The sequence below is a fragment of the Lepidothrix coronata genome, unplaced genomic scaffold, assembly GCF_001604755.1.
Source record: "Lepidothrix coronata isolate B3197 unplaced genomic scaffold, Lepidothrix_coronata-1.0 Scaffold15, whole genome shotgun sequence".
NCBI lineage: Eukaryota > Metazoa > Chordata > Aves > Passeriformes > Pipridae > Lepidothrix > Lepidothrix coronata.
Window position 1 is genome coordinate 8,755,489 of NW_016690195.1, and position 23,554 is coordinate 8,779,042.

General features: G+C 41.3%; 2 protein-coding genes across 2 annotated transcripts in view; one reads left to right on the forward strand and one right to left on the reverse strand.

The window, feature by feature from the left end:
* Positions 1–2,440, reverse strand: part of EIF3H (eukaryotic translation initiation factor 3 subunit H) — an 80,645-nt gene extending 78,205 nt beyond the window's left edge. Inside the window, exon 1 of the mRNA XM_017806340.1 lies at positions 2,292–2,440. Within this exon, the coding sequence (XP_017661829.1) occupies positions 2,292–2,411 (120 nt within the window). The 5' untranslated portion in view covers positions 2,412–2,440. The remainder of the gene's footprint in view (positions 1–2,291) is intronic.
* A 9,573-nt stretch (positions 2,441–12,013) lies between these two features.
* UTP23 (UTP23, small subunit processome component) lies at positions 12,014–15,067 on the forward strand. Its single transcript, XM_017806543.1, has 3 exons — positions 12,014–12,247; positions 13,506–13,680; positions 14,574–15,067. Exons 1-3 carry the CDS (start codon positions 12,060–12,062, stop codon positions 14,958–14,960), a joined length of 750 nt encoding a protein of 249 aa, XP_017662032.1. The 5' UTR covers positions 12,014–12,059; the 3' UTR covers positions 14,961–15,067.
* Positions 15,068–23,554: the final 8,487 nt, after the last annotated feature.

Below are 23,554 nucleotides of genomic sequence, written 5' to 3' on the forward strand. Positions count from 1 at the left end.
CAAGTGCAGCTTTTCAGGTGACAAACTAACAAATTTAGAAGTACTGCCATGTCAAGAGTAAAAACAATGAAATCCTAACTAGTAAGATAGGCTAAATTCACTTCTTGAAATATTAATGCTATTAGAGTAATTTATTTTCGTTTTGATACCTAGAAGATTGTATTGTTTTCTGATTAATTTTTGAGAAATTTATAGCAGACAGGAATTATCTATGCATACAATTATATTGGGAGTTTTGAATAAGGAATGCCTTTTGTAAGGCACAGTAAGCAAAAGTGGGTATTGTTCTTCATCCAGTGTAGGAGTACAGGAATGACTACAGCATCAAAGGAAATGGACTCTATCCAGCTGCTTTTACAACAGAGGAAAAAACACTGATTGCATGTGGGTCCAGAGCCGTCGACATTGTTAAACAAGCCATGTTTGATGTCCTCTCTTTTTGGAACTGGTTGTCTTCTGAATGATTGAACTGAACGTGTCTTGCAGTTTAAACTACACAATAAACAGAAAGATGAGATTTCTGCTCTTCCTTTTACGGAATATTGTGATCTGCTTTTGATATATTTAGTAATAATCATTAGTAGTGGCAGCCTGTGCTTGTTCTAGAGATCACTGTATTTAACTCATCCCTAGTGAGTGGGGAAGTGTAGTCTTGTTACTTTGTGAGAGCACAGTGGAATATTAGGAACATTTTAGCAGATTTCAGTAAGATACTTGAAGGACTTGCAACAGAAGCCTCTCTGTTTACAAAGCAAGCAAATTTATGCCAACATTTTGCTCCCTCATAGGTATCACGGAAGTTTATGAACCACACCGTCAGTGTCCTGAGAACACTTTGTGTAAGACATATCTCCAGCAGGCGGGAAGGTGAAAGCTTCCACCTCCCTCTGTAGGACTCCATGCAAGAGGCACCACTGAGCTGCACCAGGAGAACACACAAGGACAAGGGGGGGAAAAAAAGCATAAAACAGAAAGTACTCAAAGGCATTTGCTGGACTGTAAGGAGACCATCAGGGCCATTCACAGTTGATCTGAACCAACAGCAGCTCACAAAGCAGATTATACATCTGATAGAGAACAGTTTTTAAACACCTGTTCTCTTTATTTTTTTAAAGCAGGAACAAAATAAATCAGATTTAACAGTTGTTATCAAAGTTCAAAACTGATTGCACAGAAATGGAATTAAGGCTACAACCTGTATCCTGCTCTTAACTATTCCCTTTTTCACTGTTCTCTTAAACTTGCTAATAAACAGCCACACACCCACACTGACTTTCTGGCACCAGCCTGAGCAGGAGCAGTCTGACATCCACTGCTAGATTTTTAGGGCATTTCACAGTCAGTTTTCACCACTCCTTGAAAATGCTCCATACACCAAAGTCATGGACACACAGAAAGTTTTCTCTTTCACAAAACCTACTACACACAAATAAGTTCTTCTTCTTCTTCCCAAATATTTTCTTCACTATGTAACTCCAGGACAAGGACTGAAGACTTTCAGTAATAAATGCCAAGCACGCTCTAAAGTTTCTCTCAAAACTATGATGTTCCTTCTCATAACCAGGACACCAATTCTCTCCTTCCTGCTTCAGCTGCACAGTGTTCTGCTGACATTTGGCAAAGACAATGAAGTAATAAACAGTGCTTCTACCCTTCAGAAGTAACTCTTCCTTTTTATGTCATTAATAGTATTACCAACTGATAAGACATGAACCAACACACAAAGAGGCAGCAGCAAAGCCAAGAATCAGCTTTAGGAGATGCTCTTCTATTTCAGGTCTGCATGGATTGTCTGTATCAGGATGACTCCGTTCTCTGATACGTCCCTCCAACCCACCAGGTTACTTTATTTCTCATTAAGCAAAAGCAACCGGTGCTGCAGCCCTGGCAGGGACGGCAAAAAGCACAACGGGGAGGGAAAAACCCGCCGTGCTTGTCACCTCGTACACATGCGCAGCTTTCTGAGTGTGTGGCGAGTCTGAGGCGTGAAAGCTGGAACCGGCAAACCCGGGCACGGGGCGGCGGAGCTGAGGGATGAGAGGGGGCATTTAAAGGCAATTTAATTTACTCTCTGCCCTGGTCCGACCTTCGCTCACACCGGACGGGAGCCGCTCCCAGCCCTGGGACGAGCAGGGGGAGCCCGGCACGGGAGGCTCAGCAAGAGGATGAGGCCGTTCCTGCCCTTCAGGCGGCCCCGCTCCCGGCACTGCCCCACGAACCGGCCCGCTGGCGGTTCCACGCGGCCGCCCCGCCCGCCCCCCGCCCGCGGCGGCCCCGGGCCCTCCGCTCACCAGCCCGTCGATCTGCACTTGCTTGACGGCCGAGTCTCCCGCAGCCGCGGCTTTGCCCTTGCCCTTGCTGGTGCCGAAGCCGCCGCCGGCAGCGCCCAGGCCCTCCTTGCGCGACGCCATCGCTACCCCCGCACGGCCGGAAAGAGAAACACGGCGCACAGGAAGCGGCCAAATGGCCGGGGCGGTGCGCGAAGAAGCGGCCCCGGGCGGGAACGAGGCCCTGGCTCGGTGTGCCCGGGGACAGCCGTGCCCTGTGCTTCCCAGTCCGAGATCATCGAGTCCAACCTGTGACCGATCACCACCTTGTCAACTAGACCATGGCACTAAGTGCCATGTCCAGTCTTTCCTTACACAGCTCCAGGGACGGAGACTCCACCATCTCCCTGGGCAGCCCATTTTAATGTTTAACAGCCATTGCTGTAAATTCTTCCTGATGTCCGACATGAACCTCCCCTGGTGCAGCTTGAGGCCATTTCCTCTCATTCTGTCCTCTCATTTACCTGGGTGAAGAGACTGACCCCCACCTGGCAAGAGCGTCCTTTTAGGCGGTTCTAGAGAGCAATTAGGTCTCCCTGGAGCCTCCTCTGGGCTGAATACCCCCAGCTCCCTCAGCTGCTTGTGGGACTTGTGCTCCAGACCCTTCACCAGCTCTGCTGCCCTTCTCTGGACACGCTCCAGCCCCTCAGTGTCCTTCTTGTAGTGAGGGCCCCAAAACTGGACACAGGATTTGAGGCCTCACCAATGCCGGGTATAGGGGGATGGTCTGAACATTAGACACAAATCCCTGAAGTACCGACTATTTGTTCAATTCCCAGGAGTGACTTTGTGTTGTAGTAAAGGTTAAGTGTTGGGTTTGCTTTGCTGCTCTATTTTGTTTGAGGGTTTTGTTTTTTCTTTTTAATATTTCAAACCTTACCCACTCTTCTGAAAAATGCAATGGGCCGTGAAAGGCAGCTCTACCAGACCCCCCAAAGCTGTCTAGACACTATGCCAAATATGTGACTGCATAAAAATTTACCTTTTCAACAATGCAGTTGACAATAATTTTTAACTAAGGGAGGGAAACCTACTTCCTAAGGCAAATATGAAGATATATCTGCATTTTCCAGCAGACACGGACTCAGCATTTGCCCGTTCCTATAAAATAATTCTAACATCATTTAGAATATTCCCTACCAGCTGCCTCCATTGGTTCTGAAACAAATTCAAGCAAAGACTCTAGTGTAATAATCCTCCCAACAAGTGAAATCATATCCTAAATGCCACTGATGTCACTGACTAGACTTGCACTGACTCTAACAAGAAACTTGGACCCCCAGCTTTGCTAAGGAGACCTTGTGATAGATGTCTAAAGTAGGGTGAGATGAATCCCACTTTACATTTTCCACTGGGGGGAAAAACTCTTAAATGGAGATTGAAGGGGAAGTCTAGAATTGCAGGATCACTGAGGTCAAACGTACCTTGTACCTCAAAGAGACCGAAGTGCATGTGCAGCGGGTGTTGGTCCAAAAGCACTTTGTAGAGAGACTGATGCAAGAACTACCTTGAGTTTCAGAGCAGTTTGCTGTGGCCAGCAAGCTCAGCCATCACGTAGGTGTTGCAAATTTGAGTCCTGCCCTCAGCAGGTTTCCATGACTGAAGGTTGCACTCCCACTGGCATTGCCTTTTGAAGTTTTTTCTAGAGAACAAAGTTGCTTAATTCGATATTATTATTCCACTGTGCTGTTATATTCACATGCATATCCAGTTTTAATTTACAAATATGATCAAATAGTTTTAATTAAAGAAAACTAAGATTAGGAAATAGTATTATGGTAATATAGTAGTTTTCAACTCCAGTCCATGGACTGCTGGAGATCTGTGGGCTACTTCAAAGCTGCTGTTGCAAGGTATTTAAATAGAAAAACATACCTTTTTGTCAGGAAATGCACAGTGCTTTACCACTGGCACATTCTTAGGAATCTAAAAGGGAATTAGAGCTCCTGAGATAAGACAAATGTGATGTATTACTTCTGCCTATTGAGGTTTTGAACAGAAAGTCAATGAAATTTAAAAAAGAAAAGGAAAAAAAAAAAAACAACAAGTAGCTGCAGCACAGAACATCAGCATATTCAAAGAGGTTGCTGTGGGCACCCAAAATAGCCCTATTCATGTGATTGGCATAGGGCTTACACTACTTAATGCACTGCTAGAATAATTCAGTCAACTTGGTTAATTATGATTAAAATGAAAAATGAAACACAAATATCAACTCTCTACTTTGCAGAACTCCCCAGATCACTGGAGGCAAGAAGCCATAAAAAATTTCACCATTGAAAACACTGAATTCTTGAAAAGGAGGCCATGAAAAGGATGTCAGAGTGAAAAATTTTAGTAACATTGCCCAAGCTACTCAGGAAAACCGCTGAACACATTAGAAAATTCAAATAGTGCACAAAATTTCCATTAATCATTTTTAAATTATACTCTAAATTTAAAAGACAGCTGGAACCAACCAGAACCTTTTTATTCCCCAGTCCTGCTTAAGTAAAAACTTTGGTGAAACTGAGATGTGTCATCTCCCCCCACAGCACCTCTGTACCATATCAGGGCTATGAGCAGAACTAGAGCTGCTAATTATCTGATTAGGGTTCAAAGATATAATCCCTTCCAAATCATCAGACTGACTTTACCTTAAGGGCTAAACCAACTTGAATTTCATTTGTGTATGCTGCAGGCTAAGACCATTCACCAGAGAAGGGCTAACCTGCAATGACTTGTTACCACTTGGTAAATGGGTCATGTCTGAATTCTGTGTTTTTCTTTCCTATCCTCTCAGCAATTCCAAGTATTTCTATGCATAATGAATACTTTAATTTCATTATCACAAAGTGTAAAGGAATAGGGAAGAATCACTTAGGATATACATATAGCAGTCTGTACTTGTACTGAGACACAAAAACACCTCAAATACAAACTTGAACTAATAACTACAGTTGTCTAAACCAACATTATTATGTAAAAAAAAAAAAAATGTTTCCAGTAAAATATTCTCCAAAACTTAGTGGCAGAAGACTCCCCTAGCACAAACTTAAAATTGCCTTGTAATATCTTGAAGTCTTACAGAAGCTTCAAGTTCGAAAAAGCTCAGTTTTCTGAAAGGGGTGAGGTATCCAGGCTTAAGCTTTCAAACGTCATGAAACACATTTTGGTGACCTTTCTCACAGTCCTATCATAGGAAATGTACCTACAGCCAATGTGCTGCTTAAAAATGAAGTCACAATCTAACATCTTTTCTGCATAAAGTAAGGCTTGTATTTGGGAGGAGGGTAGTGAATTTAAGGCTGTACCTAATCCCTTCATACAAGTAAAAAGCAAATTCTACATAATTCTATGCGTGTCATGGAATCTGCTCCTTTTGAAATCCCCTTCTTATTCACAGGACACCTTTTGATAATCGCCTGTCATTTACATACCACTCTCATAACCCATAGGGAGAGTGAAAATCCTAATGACGAGAGGTCCCTCTGTATATCTGTGGTGAGTTGACCCCGGCCAACAGCCACACACCCACTCAGCCTCTCGCTCACTGCCCTCCCTCAGGATGGGGGAGGAAGCAGAAGGATGGCAAGAATACTTGTGAATCACATTTCCAAAGCCATGTGACAGACAAGATCTCTCAAATGCTCAATCTTTTCTTTCCTTTGTCCGTCCCGTCCCCCCCCCCCAAAAAAAAGTCTGTCAGAAGACCTCAGGTCTCCTCAGCAGATGCAGTTTTGCCAGGTGTGTGCTTGTGTAACTCTGTAGAACCTGTAGCTGCAGTTGCACTGAGCAGTGCTGCATGCCATGCACAGGCAATTCCAAATGCCAACTCCAGCCTCAGGAAGCAGCATTGTGTATAAGCCTTGTATAATTCAGGGGGTTCAGTTATTTGTGTTCTGCTGACCACAGCAATTTAAGACTCAAGAAAATTAAATGTCCCTAGGCTATCAACCCATGCTAAGGAAGGTTCTCCCTGATAAATGAGGCTGCTCTCCACACCCACTGTGTTCAGATACCACTGATCCCCAACTGTGACTCGCTGAAGTCAGGCCCTTTGCATACCTATTTCTACAGCATCTACACCATTCCGCTTCACTGCTAAATAGTCACCTTCTGAAATGTCAGATATTCATCCAGTGCTTACTACTTTCCACAGAGTACTCAATGGGAAAATTTAAGATCAGGCTACGCAAATGCATGAGCATTTTGTGCCAAAGAATTTTTCAGTACTATTATTTCTCATGAGGCTAATTGTGATTGTAGAAGTTATTGGTACCAATACAGAATTCTATTCCACAGTTTTTTCTAATTTTCTTCAAGAGAATCAATGTGAAGAAATTGGTTTTATTGGCTTTTTTTATTTGAAATAGGAAATGGAAAGTAATAAGGTGCAGTAGTGATAGAAAAATGGTAAAAGTAGGAACTGCAACAGCATAGAAACCCCCAGGGACAAACATCAAATGCAATAAAGCAACTACAGGACCAGAATCTAAACTTTGAAAATTCAATTTATTTTCTCTAAGAATGAAGGTTTCAGAGGCTATGCATGGTTTCAACCATGCTCTTACACAGGCAACCTTTTAGCATTTTCTAGACTAAATATAAAAGCACTATATTAAAAAAAATGGACAGTAGTGTAATAAGGTATTTCTGCAAATGAAGGAAATATTAAAAAATATAAGCTCTTCCCTTGGGAAAGTTTGGGGTTTTTTCCGCTGCTCAAGGTTTTTTCTATGCTTTTTTCAATGACTGTTTTCCAATAAATGTTTTAGTTACCTTCTTATTCATTCTTTTTATGTTTATGTCTTTATAGCACCTCAAACCCATTACCATACTACTAACGGGAACAAAAAAAATGACAAAGGAATTAATGATAAAATTGCCTACTTGTAAATGCATATGATAAAACAAACAAACTCAGACATTTTAAGTGCTAATTTTGGTCTGTAAAAGAAAGTCAAGTTACTTTCCAATGTTATTGTATGTTTCTAAGCAGAGCCAGACTCTTCCTAGAGTATCAAGTTAGAAGATTGTGTAAGCATAGACAGCATATATGATCTATCACCACAATGTAAAGATTCCACTTCTCTGTTCCCAGTTATATGATTTCTCCCTGAAATCAGTGAAGGAGTGAAAAGACACACTTCAGGCCTGAAATCAATTCTCTTGCACAAGTCAGAATTTTGGCCATAAAGTTAATTTCTTGTTGGAGGTAGGCTTCCCACATAATTTCTCTTTTGATGTCAATTTGTTCAGCCTTCTCTTCATTATCAGTTAATGCACCTTCTGATTCTTGATGACATGCAAGACATCACATGCTGAATATAATAGCCTTCTCTAAGGAGAACAAGAAATGAGGAAACAAATGGAAGCAAGCATACCAAAAATCAAAAATGTTTTATGTCTTCCAAGCTTCCTGTCAGCTCCAAGGGAACACAGTGTTTAAGAGAAATAAAATGGACTTATATTTACTTTCTGTCAGAAGTACTAAAAGGGGGAGAGGGATTTTCTGCTCAAAATGAAGCAATAGGCACAATAGAAGATGGGATGTAAAGCATCACTCTGTTCTTCCCCTCTATTTTCCTAGCACATCAGCAAGAAGATAATCAGGATTCGGCAAGGTATCTTCCTCTCTCCTGTGTTCTTCACACTTCACAAACTGAAGTTACAATTCCAATCCTGAGTATTCCAGTAAGATTTCCTATTTTTCTACATTATGGCACTTTTACATCCCTCAAGCGCTTCTTCAAGCCCTGCAAGTGCGGAGGGAGCAGTACAGCAGCATGTCACACGTGGTGCAGAATGGCAACTAACTGGTGCAGACCTTGAGGAACAGTGCAGGGAGGAAAGGCTGCTCTGAAAGGATGCCCTTGTGTGTCCTTACAGCAGCATGAAAACAGTTGTTTAACATGTACATCTTAAGGAGCTGCATCAACCAAAAATGATGCATAAAGTGAACGATGTGTATCAGTAGTGTGCATCTATTCAGAAAGACAAAAGATTTAGTTAAATTGAGTAATTCCTGATTCTGTTCATCTTTCATGGGAATTTAGCTCAAAGTCAAAAAAGAGAGAAAAGATGGTATAACATTTGAGAAGCTGTCAAGAATCCCGCTGATTATTTTCAGCCCTATAATTTCTTTCAGCTCCAGTAAGAAAGGTAAAGTTGCCTGCAAAATCTTTGTTCTCCAGAGCATTCTCAAAGTATGTGCTGCTATAAACAGTCACTTAAAACCTGCATTTATATCCACTGTATTTTATTTCTTACCCTTGCAAGCCACCAGTATGTAGTGAAACTAAATATGCCAACTTCTACATTGAATGTGGGCTTTGTATGATACACAATTTAAAAGACAGTTAATGTGGGACATACAGTGATGGGCAGTTATGGTATTTAAGCCAGAAGTAATTTTTCTAACTAAAGAGTATAGTAACAGTAGAGCCAGAAAAGTGCAGAAAGCTTTGTCATACACAAAATTCTCATCTGCTAAGATCATACCAATCCATAAAGGAAAAACAGAGCTTGTCACAGCCATAGTTAGTGTAAATCCAGATGCAGTCTTCCCTTGAGATAACAGAAAAATAGGCACTCTAAAAGATGGATGTACATGATGAAGGTTAAAATTCAAAAGCTCAAGACCAGTCTCAGGGCAATAAAAGGAGGGCCCAGTAATGAATAATACACCTTCTGACAAATATAATTTAGCAATAAATGCTTCTGAATCTTCTTCTATGGCTTATACATGCCTCAGAAGAATTAAAGAAATACACCTAGGAAAGTATTTTCAGATACACTCCAACGATGTTTTACTGCCCTGTGTTTATTATAGTTTTGTTTCCAAATGTTGTAATTGAAAACCCTACCCTTTTCTTTTTTTGAAAATCAGTTCATTTCTCATATTTAAGCACAGTGCTAAGATTTATTGCAGATAACTACAGAGCACATTAGCCCAAAAGAAACACATTCAGATTTAAAAGCTCTGACACAGGACAAGTTTGGGAGAATCAGAAGCTGTTTTCTCACCAAGCTACAAGCATTTGCCAAGTGCCAGCTATTAAGGTAAATCCTTGTTACTAGGCCTACATCAAAGCTCTTGTGATAAAGAAAAGCTTTCGCTTCAAGTAATCCATGTCACAGCAATTTTGTTATTTAAGTCTACTACAGCAGTACCTAGCATCTCAAAACCAGAGCTGAACTCATATATGCCAAGAGATACTCTGCTCTGCAAAGACTTAATTTTCTGCTGGTGCACATTTTGTGTGCAGTGTCACTGGTGAAGCCTGGTTTCCTGGGATGCCTTCTCCCCATTTTGCAGGTTTGGGAAGTTCAGCATGAACTTGGATATAGAGAAAGAAGGTCATCTTCTTTTTCATAAATACTGTATATTTACCCACAAGGTATTAATAGTATTGATAAAGTGACATGAACTGTTTTATTAGATCAGAACTGTACCCTGGACCTGTATCTGTCTAGCAGTAATCAAGGACTTCTACCGTACTTCTCTGCACTGCTATAGTACTCTTATAGACATTACTTTTAACATTAAAAATTTATTAAAAAAACTTTAAAAGAATTGCATAGAAGTGAAGTAAAATTTACAGAATGGTACTTCAAGTAGTTTATCATCCAATTAATGCTATCTTCTGCACAATGAAGGAGAAATCTGTGCTGCATTTTGCCTCTTACACAGCCCTCTGAACATATTTTACCATACCAATCGCATTCCAACTTGTCTGTGATGATAATATTTACCAATTGAACAGGGAAAGAGTATCTCATCACAATGGAATTTAGCACCCTACTCTGGATTACATCTTATTTTGCACTTAGTTCAAAAACTAGTTCAAGCTGTCATTTACTTTTTATCTCCATACTGCAATAGCAGCTGTTATCATTGTAGATTCCTCATTCTAGCTGTAAGGTGTGGAAAATGTTCTTAATACGGAATAACTGCCTCTCTTTGGGCAGTTACTTAGTTGTCATTATACATACACACACAAAAAACCCAAAAACAACTAACCAACCAAAACACTACTTGAAGAAAAAATAATTAATCTAATACAGTTTTACTTCGGAGTCTTGCTGAGTGCTTTTGTCTAATATTTTAAATAATGAAACTGTGCAGTTAGATGGAACAACTGGGTCATCATAGCACTGTGGGAACACATCAGCCACAGGACTGAAGTTTAATAAAAACTTTTAAATTTAGGACTATGTTTAATAATGAATTTAACATATCACTTAGCTCATAATAAGGCATATATCCATGTATATCCATAATACTCATGAGCACGTGCAACTGTCCCCTGAAGACAACTGGAAAGAAGGATTTAATGGCAAAAAAATACTGTCAACAGCACAATCAGATCCCATGGAAAATATTCTCAATTTCCTTTTGATTTGAATTTCTAGAATAGTAATCAAATCATTTATTTTTCAGTTTCTCTTAATACTAACTAACTTGCTTTGAAGCACATATTTCTCATGTCTATTTGCCAGCAAAAAGACCGGTATGACAGCTGGGTATTTGCTTAAATGACCTTAGAGCAGCCTGAATGATTACAGCTAACTGGCAGGTACTTGCCATATTTTTTCTTGCAGTACAGTTGTCCCCTGCAGAAAGATGTCTCCCGTGAAACCTGCATAGAAAGACATATGCTTCCAATGATCATTTTGATGATGTTAAGGTATCACATTCCTTTGCCTGCCTAAAACAGGGGCATTAAGTTCAGATTTTTAATGCCAGATGTCTGGTGTGCTGATATTTTCTGTTGGAAAGGGAGTAGTTTGTGCAATAGCTTTTTGAGTGACAGCTGTTTCTCCAGACTGCAGTGAAATTAAAGTATTCATCACTGAAAAAAAAGAAAAAAGTTTAAAAAAAAAGGATAAAAAAAGAAAAGTAGTATTAAAATGTAGAATACATGCTTTTCATCTTCCATTTTGTGCACATTGAGCCTAGGTTGATGTAGCCAATGGAAAGAAACAATATAAACAGGTGTTGAATAAGCCTTCCAAAGTATTCCTAAGACATCCTAAGCCTTCTAGGCAACTAGCGAGAGGATATATATAGTCTCTAGCTGCATCAGGGGAGGTTTAAGTTGGACTTTATGAGGAATTTCATCACAGAAAGGGTGATTAGACATTGGAATTGGCTGCCTAGGGAGGTGGTGGAATCACTGTCCCTGGAGGTGTTTAAGGAAAGATTGGATGTGACACTTGGTGCCATGGTCTAGTTGACAGGGTGGTGTTCAGACATAAATTGGACTCCATAATCTCAGAGGTCTTTTCCAACCTAATTGTGATTCTGTGATTCACCTAATTCTGTGATTCTGTAGGCTGATGTGTGATTAAATTACAGCCTCTGCGACAGCAATTGTAATTTTATCACTACAGTGGATTAGGAAAAAAAAAAAAAAAACAAACTAAAACAAAACACGTGTATTTCTGCTCTTAGCGAAGGGCAGGAGCCAGCACAGCACCGCAGAACAGGGGGCACTGAACCAGCCCTCAGGTAACCCGTGTGTGGGACTGGGCGGGCGGGGGGGGAGCTCCCCGATCACTGCCCCGGCCGATCCCGGCTCTCCAGGGGTGATCCCCCAGCGCTGCCCGGCCCCGTCCCGGCTCTCCAGGGGTGATCCCCCAGCGCTGCCCGGGCCGGTCCCGGCTCTCCGGCGGTGACAGGAGGCCCCGCCCGGGCCCGGCGCAGCTTCCGGGGCAGGCGCGGCCGTTCCGGGCGGTGCGGGCACCATGGGGGTGACGCGGCAGAAACACGCCAAGAAGATCATGGGCTTCTACAAGCACAGCTTCCAGTTCCGCGAGCCCTTCCAGGTGCTGCTGGACGGCACCTTCTGCCAGGCCGCGCTCCGCAACAAGATCCAGATCCGGGAGCAGCTGCCCGGGTACCTGGGCGGCGCCGCGCAGCTCTGCACCACGCGGTACGGGGCGGGCGGGGAGCGGGCGGCGCTGGGGCTGTGGGCAACCTGCGGGAGGGTGGCGGCTGCTCTGAGACCCAGCTGCCTTTCCGAAGGTAGCGGGACCTGCGGGGCCTGCGGTAGCCCCGGTGTGCGAGGGAGAACCGGGTGGGTCTCCTCCCACCGCCAGCGTGTTCTTGGCGAAATGGGAACAGCAAAGGCAAGCTGATATGTCCTGGGCAGGGAGGGAATTACTGCCTGGCTGGAGCTGCAGCCTGCCAGGGCGGGATTGTTTCCAAAGTAGCTGTTCTCGGGGAGGACAAGGATGTGCTAGAGAAAGATGTGGAAGTAAAGCACGAACACTGCATATCGAAGTTACCTTTGTTTTTGCTTGATTATATCTATCGTATATAATAAATTTTCCCTCACTTGTATTTCTGCAATGACGGAATAGCCAACTGCCCATCATGGAGGCAAGTAGTGAAAATACCAGGAAGATGTATACCTAGGCTCAAAAAACACACTGAGCCATCTTGCACAGTGTACAGAACTGGCCTGTACTTCTAAACAGTATAAAGTGTCCAGTCGTGTCCTTAGCTGTGAGAGGTTCAGGAACGACTTTGATCCAAACTGTATTCCTGTCCTGCCTAAATGCCACTTCTTTCAGCAGTATCTGTTGGTCTTTTTGACCATCTTTCACTTAGGGCGGCTGAATCTGTTACCCTTCCCTTATCCATCAGCACTGTAACCCTGTCATAGAAGGTCACCATATTTTTCACAATTTATTTTTAATGAAACCATGTTGGTTGTCACAAGTCAACTCCTTGTTTTCCATGTGCCTTTGTATATTTTCCAGGAGGATCCACTCCATGATCTTGCCAGGCACAGAGGTGAAACTGACTGGCATGTTGTTCCCCAGATCTTCTTTATTTCCATTTTTAAATATAAATTAAATTTTAAAATTTAATAATAATAAATTAAATTTGCTAGGTGATATCCAAACATAATTTTAAGGACTCAGTATATTCACTGATGTGAAATATTTTTAAATCGTTTATTATAACTTAAAGTTATTACTGGTTAATCGTGTTGACAACCAAGGAAACCTTGCTGATATCTTCAGATGGGCTACTGCTTTCAGATTTCTGGGGGCCGTTTACAAATCATAGAGCCTGAACAACTGGGCGTTGCTCATTCTTAAATAACTCATGTCAGCCATTTGCTGTTATAAAAAAATGTGTTTTTTTTTTGTTTCGAAATCATTGTTTCTTTTGGTTTTCAGATGTGTTATAAAAGAACTGGAATCATTGGGGAAAGCACTGTATGGAGCAAAATTAATTGCCCAGAGATTTCAAGTTCGAAACTGTTCTCACCACAAGGATCCTGTGAGTGGTTCCACCTGTTTACTTTCTATGATTGAAGACGGCAACCCTCATCACTTCTTTATTGCTACACAGGTAAAAGCTCGTGGGAAACATTAACTCCGTGATGCTTTGATACCTAAAGATAAGGAAGCCTCCACTAACCTCAATTATAAGATTTTTACTTCATTTGTGGGAATTAATAATGTAAAACCTTACTCACTCTTAAATGTATTTGCTAATTATGAAGCAGGGAATCTTTTCTCTTACTTGAATGACTAGATTTTTTTACCTTATAATATTGGTTAGTTTAGCAGAAAGTGTAGAAAACATACTGACTACCTATTGATGTAAGAAAACAACTCATTGATGCTAATTTGCATGTTGCTTTGTGTGCATTCCGTTCCCTGAACTGTTTTCACAGTAGTCTGAAAAGTGAAATTAAGTGTCAAACATCCATATAACTACAATTTTAAGAAATTTTGGACTACAGAATAAATAACTTTACAAATGAAAAAGGCATTTTTTCCTGGGTTTGTTATTGGGACTGTATGTATATATGATACACAATATATATAGAAAGGTTTATAGTAGAATTCTGTATAGTTATGTAAGATAAAAGAATTTAAGATGGTTTGTGACAGAAGAAGTTATGTTACTTCTTGTGGAGTGTTGGTCTGCATACCAGTGAACTGGGACTTTTTCCTCAAATAATGCATGTGTGCATATATATGCGGGTAAAAAGGAAATGTTGATAATTTTCCATTAGAAGTACAGCACATTAGGAGAGAAATTGAAGTTTAAATTGCTGTGAAAGGCACTGCCATGTAAATCTGCTAGTTTCTTATCTTTTTCATAAGATAAGAATTAAGTTTCTTATCTTTTTCATAATGTAATTTATCTTCATAGTTTTGTATTAAAAGTAGGTGCATTTGAATTGCAAATATAATTTAATCCCAAAATGTTGACTAAAGTATTTAATTTTGCAGGACCAGGACTTATCAAACAAAGTGAAAAAGAAGCCTGGCGTTCCTCTCCTCTTTATTATTCAAAACACGATGGTGTTAGACAAACCTTCTCCTAAATCTTTGGCATTTGTTCAAAAGTTGCAGACAAATCAGCTTGTTCCAGAGTACCAAAAACAAAGTATTGTGGAGCTTAAAGAAAAAGAAGGACTAGCAAAGCAAGAAGGTGAAAAGAGGAGAAAACGCAAAAGGGCAGGTGGCCCCAATCCACTCAGTTGTCTGAAGAAAAAAAAGAAGAAAACACAGGAGGGTCAGGATCCTTCTGCTGAAAAGAAGAAAAGGAGAAAAAGAAAACGAAATAGAGTTAAAGCAGAAGCCATGCCATCAGTGCAGAAGAAAGAAGGAGAATAAGTCCATCTATGTAAACAGCACATGACTTGAACATTGTTTGAACTTTGCAAAAAGAAAGATTATTATGCATAAAATTGAGTTGTTAATATTAAAACTTATTTTTAGTAGGTCTGCTTATTATCTTCTCTGTATTGTCTGTATCTTAACATTTGCGGGTTATTTCCTAATAATTTATTCTGTTATTTAGTAATTGGGTTTGTGACAAAATATTTAGGAACCCTCACGTTTCATTATTCTCTCCAGCATCTTGGTTCCTGTCAGAATTCACATGATATGTAGCAATTTTTTAGAAATGCCTCTTGGCTTCCATATGGATTTTGGTGGGATATTAGACTTCTTTCTAAATCAAAGTTGCTATTCTTATTAAGACTAGTTTTGACAATTAGTCTGTTAGAGAATATGAAATTGACCTAAAATAACACAATGGCTTATTTATCCTTATTGTTTGAATACAAAAGTTAACTCTTCTGCAAAGTGACCAGATGCCCTCAGAAGTCCCATCCAGACTGAATTACTATGTAAATGCCATGTGGACTGATATGTCTGTTGTTCTTGATCTTCATGTATGAAGAAGATCCCCGAGGTGCAATTGTGTTGATATTCCTGGCAGTATAATGGCATCTCTGATCTGTCTATTTCATCTGTAGTTTATTTTTAATTTTTAAATAGGAAGAATACAGTTTGAAAATGCTGAATCAAAGCACTGGCCAACACCTAATGCTGTCACAGTATAGCACAGCTGTGCAGGAGTCCTGGAATACAGGGCAGCTGACGGTGATGGGACTCAGGCCCTGCTGCCTGTTTCACTGTTCTGTAAGGTTATGAACAGAACAGAACTGAGTTGGAGGATAGTCGTGGTTTAACCCCAGCAAGCAGCTCAGCCCCACACAGCCATTTACTCAACTCCTCCTATGTGGAGGTGGAGAGAATGAGGAGAGTAAAAGTAAGAGAACTTGTGAGTTGTGATAAAGGCAGTTTAATAGGGAAAGCAAAAGCCACACACAAAGCAAGGCAAAACAAGGAATTTGTTCACAACTTCTCATGGGCAAGCAAGTGTTCAGCCGTCCCCAGGAAAGCAGGGCTCCATTATGTGTAATGGCGACCTGGGAAGACAAACACTGTCACTCTGAATGTCCTCCCCTTCCACCTTCTTCCCCAGCTTTATATGCTGACCATGATGCTGTATGGTCTGGAATATCCCTTGGGTCAACTGGGATCAGCTGTCCAGGTTTGTCACCTCCAAACTCCTTGCGCACCCCCAGCCTACTTGCTGGTGGGGTGAGAGGCAGAAAAGGCCTTGATCCTGTGTAAGCACTTCTCCATGGCAACAAAAACATCCTGACACTGTTTTCAGCACAAATCCAAAAACACAGCTACTGTGAAGCAAACTAACTGTATCCCAGCCTAAAGCAGCACAAAGAAGGAGTTTCCAAATCCGTTTCAAGTACCCAATTTTCTGTAGTAGCTATTGCTTCCTATGCCTTCTTACGTGTCTGGTGGCATTAAGTCAGAAGTGAGTGATTGAGATGACATAATAGAGGGGTATGCACTATAGCACATGCTATGGCATAGGTGTGCTTTCACGGTGTTCCCAGTCATCACTGCCCAGATTTTTAATTTTTCTCAGTGCACTTCTTCTTAACCAAGATGTAGCCCTTAAAAGAAAAGCTTTCTGTTTCTTCATCTGTGTGAGTTTAAGTCATGTGCCTTAAACAATTCTTCAGCCTCTGTATCATGTGTTTGCAAGGTAGTTTTTCTATGCGTTGTCTGCGCAGGTTCTTGAATGTCTGGAGTACACAGCTGTACTGTTGGCCTTTCAAATCGTGTGGAAAGCTGTTTCACGGAGTTTGAGAAACTAACTTGAATGATGAGAGTTAGCCAGTCTTAGCAAAAACTGCAGGATCATTCCCTAGAATCTGCAGAGTATCCCTCTGGCCAGCACAGGAAGGTGCACAGGACACTGCTGCTGTAGCCCCAGTCCAAGCTGTTCCTCCCAACACGGCTGTTAGGAGTGGACTGTGCCTTTACTGTTCCATACAAGACCACACGCATCTTGGGAATGGACGGTGAGAGACAGAAGCAGCAAGGAATGGTGCTGTAGTCAAGATGAAAGCTTATTTGAAGTTTAAAACAGTCACGCTCATCATGGTATTGTTCCTACATTGATTGCCAAAGTCAGTCCTGAGGTGAAATTTAGTAACTCTTAAAAATATCTTAATGCAGCATATTTGTTTGATGTATATTGCCTTTCTCAAGCTGTCATAGCCCTTTCACCTGCACTTATTTGGGCACAGTCCCATGTTAATGTAGTTTTACTTCTCATTCTACTGTAAATATTGCTTGTATTTCTTCCCCCTCCCCAAACTGACCCATAGACATCACTGCTGTAAGTAAAGCTTGGAGCAGACAGCAGAGATGGTTCAGCATCAAAATCTCAGAGTCAAAAGTATATTAAAACTCAGTAACTTTACTAAAAATATTGTTTTTAAAAATAGAGAAGAAAACACCCTAATTATTTGCAGTAGTCCCTTTCAGTGTAGTTAAAGCTTAAATCCACTTTTTTTTGAAAACTTATAGACAGATAAAAACCTAATTCCTGCAAAAAAAAAAGAGTATTTTAACAGTCATCTAATGACTCCCACCTTAAGGAATTTAAAACAATATTTATCTATGTTTCCTTGGCATTTTGTTAACACAAACTGAGTCATGGTGTTGCCATTGGGAAGAACTGGAATGTAAAGGGAGTGAGCTCTTAAGAGAAAAGCTGTAAAATTTGTCTGCATAGCTGCAGCTCTCCTCCAGCAAGGTAAATAACTTGTCTGTCAGCTTTGGGAGAGAGCTCCTGCCCAGGCAACAAGCAATCAGACCGTGTTTCGTTACCATTTTGAAATACGAAAAAAAGGCCAAACTGACCATTAAATCAGCAACACTCAGAGCTGCCTGTAAGCCCGAGCCCAGCTGGACGGGCTGGCTCTGCCCGGGCTGGGCTCTGCTCGGAGCACACACCACCAGCACGGCTGCCGGCAAACCGGCCGTGTGGATGCTCTCAGGATGTGCTGCCTCTGCCTACCAGGGGTTGGTGAGGTTTAGTTGGCCTGGGCTATAAACCAATGACAAGTCCCTCTAGTAATTCTGTGGTACAAGTCACTGGAAGCATCCCTAGGCTTATGGAAAACACCACTGTGGAAGTACCTGTAGAGCTAACTTTGCTGTTCTAGGTGTTCACTCCACGTTCTGCCCAAAAAGCCACTGCCTTATTTATCAATAAATGGTCTGGAGTTGTGACCACAACTCTAGCATAGACAGGGTTCCCAATATAGCTTTTCAAATGAAGTTTAGGATCATTTTGCTGTAGGGTGTCAGAGGGACTGGTTTCAGTTTTGAAAGTACAGAAAGCCAGAGGTAAATTAAAACAAGCATGAACAAAAACTTCTTGGGGGCTATTGATTTCTTCTTTTCTCAGCATAAATATATACCCCAAATCCTAGGCAGTACCTCACTAAATCTTTCTTTTAAAAGAGAGGGAAATAACTAGTGTTGTAGAGTACTATGTATGCTACATGTGCAGAGTGATAGAAGAAGAAAATAATATGTCAGCCATAGTCTGCAGGGCATTAATGCTGAATTTAGAACAGAGTCTCATCTACCAGCAGCAGAAGACATTTATCTAGACTGCCTGCCAATTCAATTGGCTGGATTTGTATGTTGGTGTGATCCAGTATTGTACAATAAATCACTCCCTGAGCATCTGTTAATGACGCTAAATAGATGAGTTAATTAGAAGCTTCTGGAACCCGGGATGTTTATGAATCATTAAAGTAAATATGAATATGGTATGACTTGAAGAATAAATAAATGCTAGTGGGGAAAAGAAAATAGGATGTCCAGAGCAGTCCTGCTCATTTGTTTTCAGCTATAGTGATACACTGTGAATGACTTCTGCATCAGCTTTAGAGTGTTCCTGGAGTTTCTTGAACATGGTCTGTCAGAGACAAGATGAAGAACGTCAGAACAATACCATGATTTATACTCATTGCATCTTTCAGATAGAAGTTTCACAAGCAGCTACTGTGTATTTCATACCTCTGTGTGGGCGTAATTTCTCACATAGGGAGCAGCCGGAGATACAGAAATGAACAAATAAGAGCCCCAGCAGGTGTTATCATTTACAATTTAAGGGAGAAAGATTGCAGTGTTCAGAGAGAGAATGACAGAAAGCAAAAGTTTTTGTACACAGAGAGTCAGTAGTGAGAGAGAGACTGCACCTTGTGATTTAGGAATGGCCTAACTAATGCCAAGAGAGGGGCTTGTGATGTATTTCTGATAATTATTATGTCTGTGCACTCCAAGCCCCAGATTTGTCTCAGAGAGCTCAGCTGTCTGCCCACAGAGGCAGTCATTTTGTAAAAGTTGCTACAACTTGTTATGGAAGACGCAGGCTGGGCTCTCTCAGGGGGACTTTATTTTCTGATTTCTTCTCCTGCAGTTGAGAGGGAGAACATGCAGCTGTGCTCTGTGTATGGATACAGGGAAACAATGAAGCTGTTAACAAGAGTCCAATTAAAAACTATTCAGAGTCAAGAGCTAGAAGGAAGAAAAGAGACAGTAGTTACTGGGATTTAAAGAAATCAAGGAAGAAAGAAAAATATATGTAAGGGTTTCTGAGTGTTAACTGGAAGAAAGAATTGGTCAGCAGCAAAAGGTGAACCAGAAATGGCTCAGCAGTCAAGGAGAGTAGGGAACAAAATAATAAACCATAAGCAAATTAAAAAAAAAATTCATTCCAATTCCGTTAAGAAAACCTCATTGCTCTTTGTAACTCAGTTTCTGCCTTTTTAAAACAGGGAGCTGGATGGACTAAACCACTCACAGATCTTGTGTTGATAGCCCAAGAGTTCCTGCAGAATGTAGGTCTCATGATGACAAACACTCTGTGTCTTTATGGTTTTTCAATATCACACACTTTGCAGCACTGGCAGGTTTGCAGCCAAATCATTCTGCTGTAGATCTTGCCTAACATTGCGTGTGGCTCACTGCCCAGCACACAGATATTACATCCAGGAGCAACCGACTCATGCCATTATTGATAGGGTGAATCCACGCAGTTAATTGCTCCTGAGTGTACTCACAGCAATAGTCTGGGATAGCCAGCAGTTCTGGCTGTGGAGATCATGACCTAGAGCATGGTATGGGGTTTTTTTAAAGTCTAATCTCCTTCCAGGAGCTCAGTAGGGAACCTCAAAAGTTTCTCGTTGCAGTCTTGGCTTCTAGTTGATCCAGAATGATCATTTGGCCATGTTAATTCCTCTGGGGCCAAAGATGCTACTGATTAGACTCTTCAGGGGGGTTATTTTTTCAGACTGTCTTGGGGAAACACTGAGGAAATTTTTCACTCTGTGAATTGGCACCCATTTCGACAGGCAGGTTTTCAGAAAAAATGAAGAGAGAACTTTTCTAGAATTCCTGGCTCCCTCTTTCCACCCTGACCTCTCTTTCAGCTCCCAAGAATACAAGCAGGGCTCTTCTAGGGTGGTCCAAAAATCTGTCTTACCCAGCATCACACCTCCAATAGTGGCTGAAAGCTGTTTCTTAGGAGTATTATGAAAATTGACAAAACATATTTTTGGTGCTTCCTCAAATGACTTTCCAACTTTCTGACAATTTGTTAGGGAGTTCCTGACCCCAGAAAAATATTTGGTTTTTAACAGCAGACAGTGAATCTCTCTTTCACTAATTTAAGCCTCTAATTTTCTGTGGTAAGGAGCTGCACAACTTGAACACATGAAAAATACTTTCATGTATGTTTTGAATGTGCTGCTTACAAGCTGGCCCTTGTAATGGGTGAAAGTTTAAGCAGTCATTCTTTAGTCACCCTTCCCATGCCACTCATGACTGCATAGACATCTGTGATATTTCCCCTCATTCATCTCTTTTCCAAGCTGAAGTGTCTTCTGCATCACAAAGAGCAGCACCTAACAGGAAAGCAGATTTCAGCTTAGTCAGGCTCACCTGAAAAGACCAGAGAGCCCCTGCATTCTGCTGGATGTTCTTCATAGAAAAGCATGAACAGGAAAAGTCTTGTGAGAAAAGGTCCAGGACAGGAACTCTGCATTCAGCTTTTTGTTTGCCACAGACTCCCTGCTTGAGCTGAATGCCATTGCTCTTAAACATGTGTTGGCTTCTTGCCTGTGGAATCATGGTGTACGTATTTCCCTGAGCTCCTAAGCTCTCCACAGATTGGCACCACTAGACAATAGACAACAACATTCACAAGACAACTGGCTACTGTGCTGATATTGTTGGAAGAGCCCAGTCTTTGCCCAACACACAGTAAATCCTAAATAAAAGTCAGCCGCACACTGGGCTTATGATGGTATCCCTGTACCCTAAAATTAAGATGTAAATGATAATTTGAATATGATAGAATCATAAAACAGCCCGGGTTGGAAGGGACCTTGGAAGATCATTTGGTCCAACCTTTCACAGGTCAGGGAGCCTAAGTGAGATTATCTAGCATCCTGTTCAATCATGTCTTGGAAACCTCCAGTGATGGGGAGTCCACCACATCCCTGAGGAAATTGTCCCACTGAATGATTGTTCTTACTGTAAAAAATATCTTTTTTTTATGTTGATATGAAACCTGTGCCAGTGCCACTTGCTCCTGTTGCTCCTTGTCTTCCCTATGTGACTCTTTGGGAAGAGACAGCCTCTGTCCTCTTTGTAGCCACCCTTTAAATACTGAAATACAGTGTTGAGTTCTCCCTGAGCCTTCTCTTCTTCAGGGAGAAAAGACCTAAGTCCTTCAGTCTTCCTTCACAGAGCAGGTTCTCCAGCCCTCTGATCCATTTTTATGACCTCTCTTTGGACGCTCCCCAGCCTGTTCACACCTTTCTTGAATTGTGAGGGCCAGAACTAGACACTCTACTCCAGGTGCAGCCTAACAAGCATGGAGTAGAGTGGGATGGTGATGTCTCTACCACTGCTAGTACTGGCCCTGCAGATGAAACCCAGGATCTGCTTTGCTGCAGCAGCACACTGCTGACTCATGGTCAGCTTGTCATCCACCAGGACCCCCAGGTCCTTTTTGGCGATGCTGCTCCCCAGGCACAAAGATCCTGGCCTCTTCTGGGCTTTTTGTTATGTTGTCCCAGGTGCAGGACCTTGCACTTGTTAACTTCTATAGTTCCTGCTCACCCTCTTTTCCAGCCTGTCCATGTCTCTCTGTAAGATGTTTCTCCCTTCTGACATGTCCTCTTCACCACCCACTGAGGTGTCATCAACAAACTTGGCGAGGCTTCTTTCAATCCCATCATCCAGATCGTTTATGAAGATGTTCAGCATCATGGGGCCCAGTATTGATCCCTGGGGTACCCCACCCATGATCTCCACAATTTTTCAAATATTATAGACAGTGGCCTGGCACTAGTTTCCCTGCCCTGTTTAGCAATGGTCCTATGTCTTCCCTGTGCTTCTGCTTACTGCCTATGTCTCCAAAAACCCATTTTTTGTTCTTCTTGACATGTTTGGCCAATTTCAGGTCTAGCCAAGCCTTAGCCTTCTTGACTGCCTCTGCACATCCTTGCAAGGTTCTTGTAGTCTTCAAAGGCTACATGGCTGCATGTCTATAGCCAGAATCTTCCCCCAAGTCCTATGTCTGTATTTTTATCCCCCTTGTAGACTTTGCCTCCTTTGCCTCTCAGAATATGTTCAGCCTGTTCACATTAGATTTTTTTATATTAATTAACTTGGATATTATAAAAAAAGGAATTCTACATCATCATTAGAATGCCCACAGAATTTCAGTGTTTCTTTTTGCATTGTGTAGAAAAGAAGTCAGATTTATTGCTGCCCCAAACATAAACAACACCATTGGTGTCAAGCTTGAGTCAAATATAGATTTGCATGAAGATCAGTGCTATCAGAACCCAGGCAGGCCTGCCAAGCTTCTGAGATGAAGATAGTAAAACTAAAATGGGGATATGGCATTCATACAAACCACTGCTTTATGCCAGTCTGTGGAATTTTCTTCCATCTATTTGGCATTTTGTGATGGCCGGAGGATTTGTTTTCAAGTCTGTATTTACTTCTTAATGCTGGTGAGAACTAGAACATTGTTAATACATATGCTTGGCAGTATCAAAATGGTAGACAATTAGCTTCAGTTATATAGGGTATCTGAGGGTTGTTTAATTTATTAGATTTTTAATTGGTCTCTGTGTGTAATGGACTAGGAAAAGATAAGAAATAAGGCCCTATAATTCATCTGAATAAATCTTGGTTCCTCCCCACATTCCGTCCTTTTCAACTACTGATTTTTATTTTTCTATTAGTTGTTGCTTTTGTTGTTATTTATAACATATTTAATTACGTGCTTTGGAATAATTTTTGGTGGATGCTTGCCAGTTTACTAATATTCACTGCCCACTACCTGATGGTGTCACAAACATACCATCTGTTCACTTGTGCCTTCCAGAACTCTCTGAAGTAGCTCACTGACTCAAGCTGCAGGTGGTAGGATTGCTCAAAATACATAATTACCAAACTTCTAAATAACAAAACTTTCATTTCATGTATGCTTTTTTAAAACCACATTT

What these genes read in the sequence shown, in the direction of transcription:
- UTP23 (XM_017806543.1), top strand. Translation starts at nt 12,060, where the DNA reads ATGGGGGTGACGCGGCAGAAACACGCCAAGAAGATCATGGGCTTCTAC. An exon ending in GCGCAGCTCTGCACCACGCG is followed by an intron (nt 12,248 to 13,505) that starts GTACGGGGCGGG and finishes TTTGGTTTTCAG; the next exon opens with ATGTGTTATAAAAGAACTGG. An exon ending in ACTTCTTTATTGCTACACAG is followed by an intron (nt 13,681 to 14,573) that starts GTAAAAGCTCGT and finishes TTAATTTTGCAG; the next exon opens with GACCAGGACTTATCAAACAA.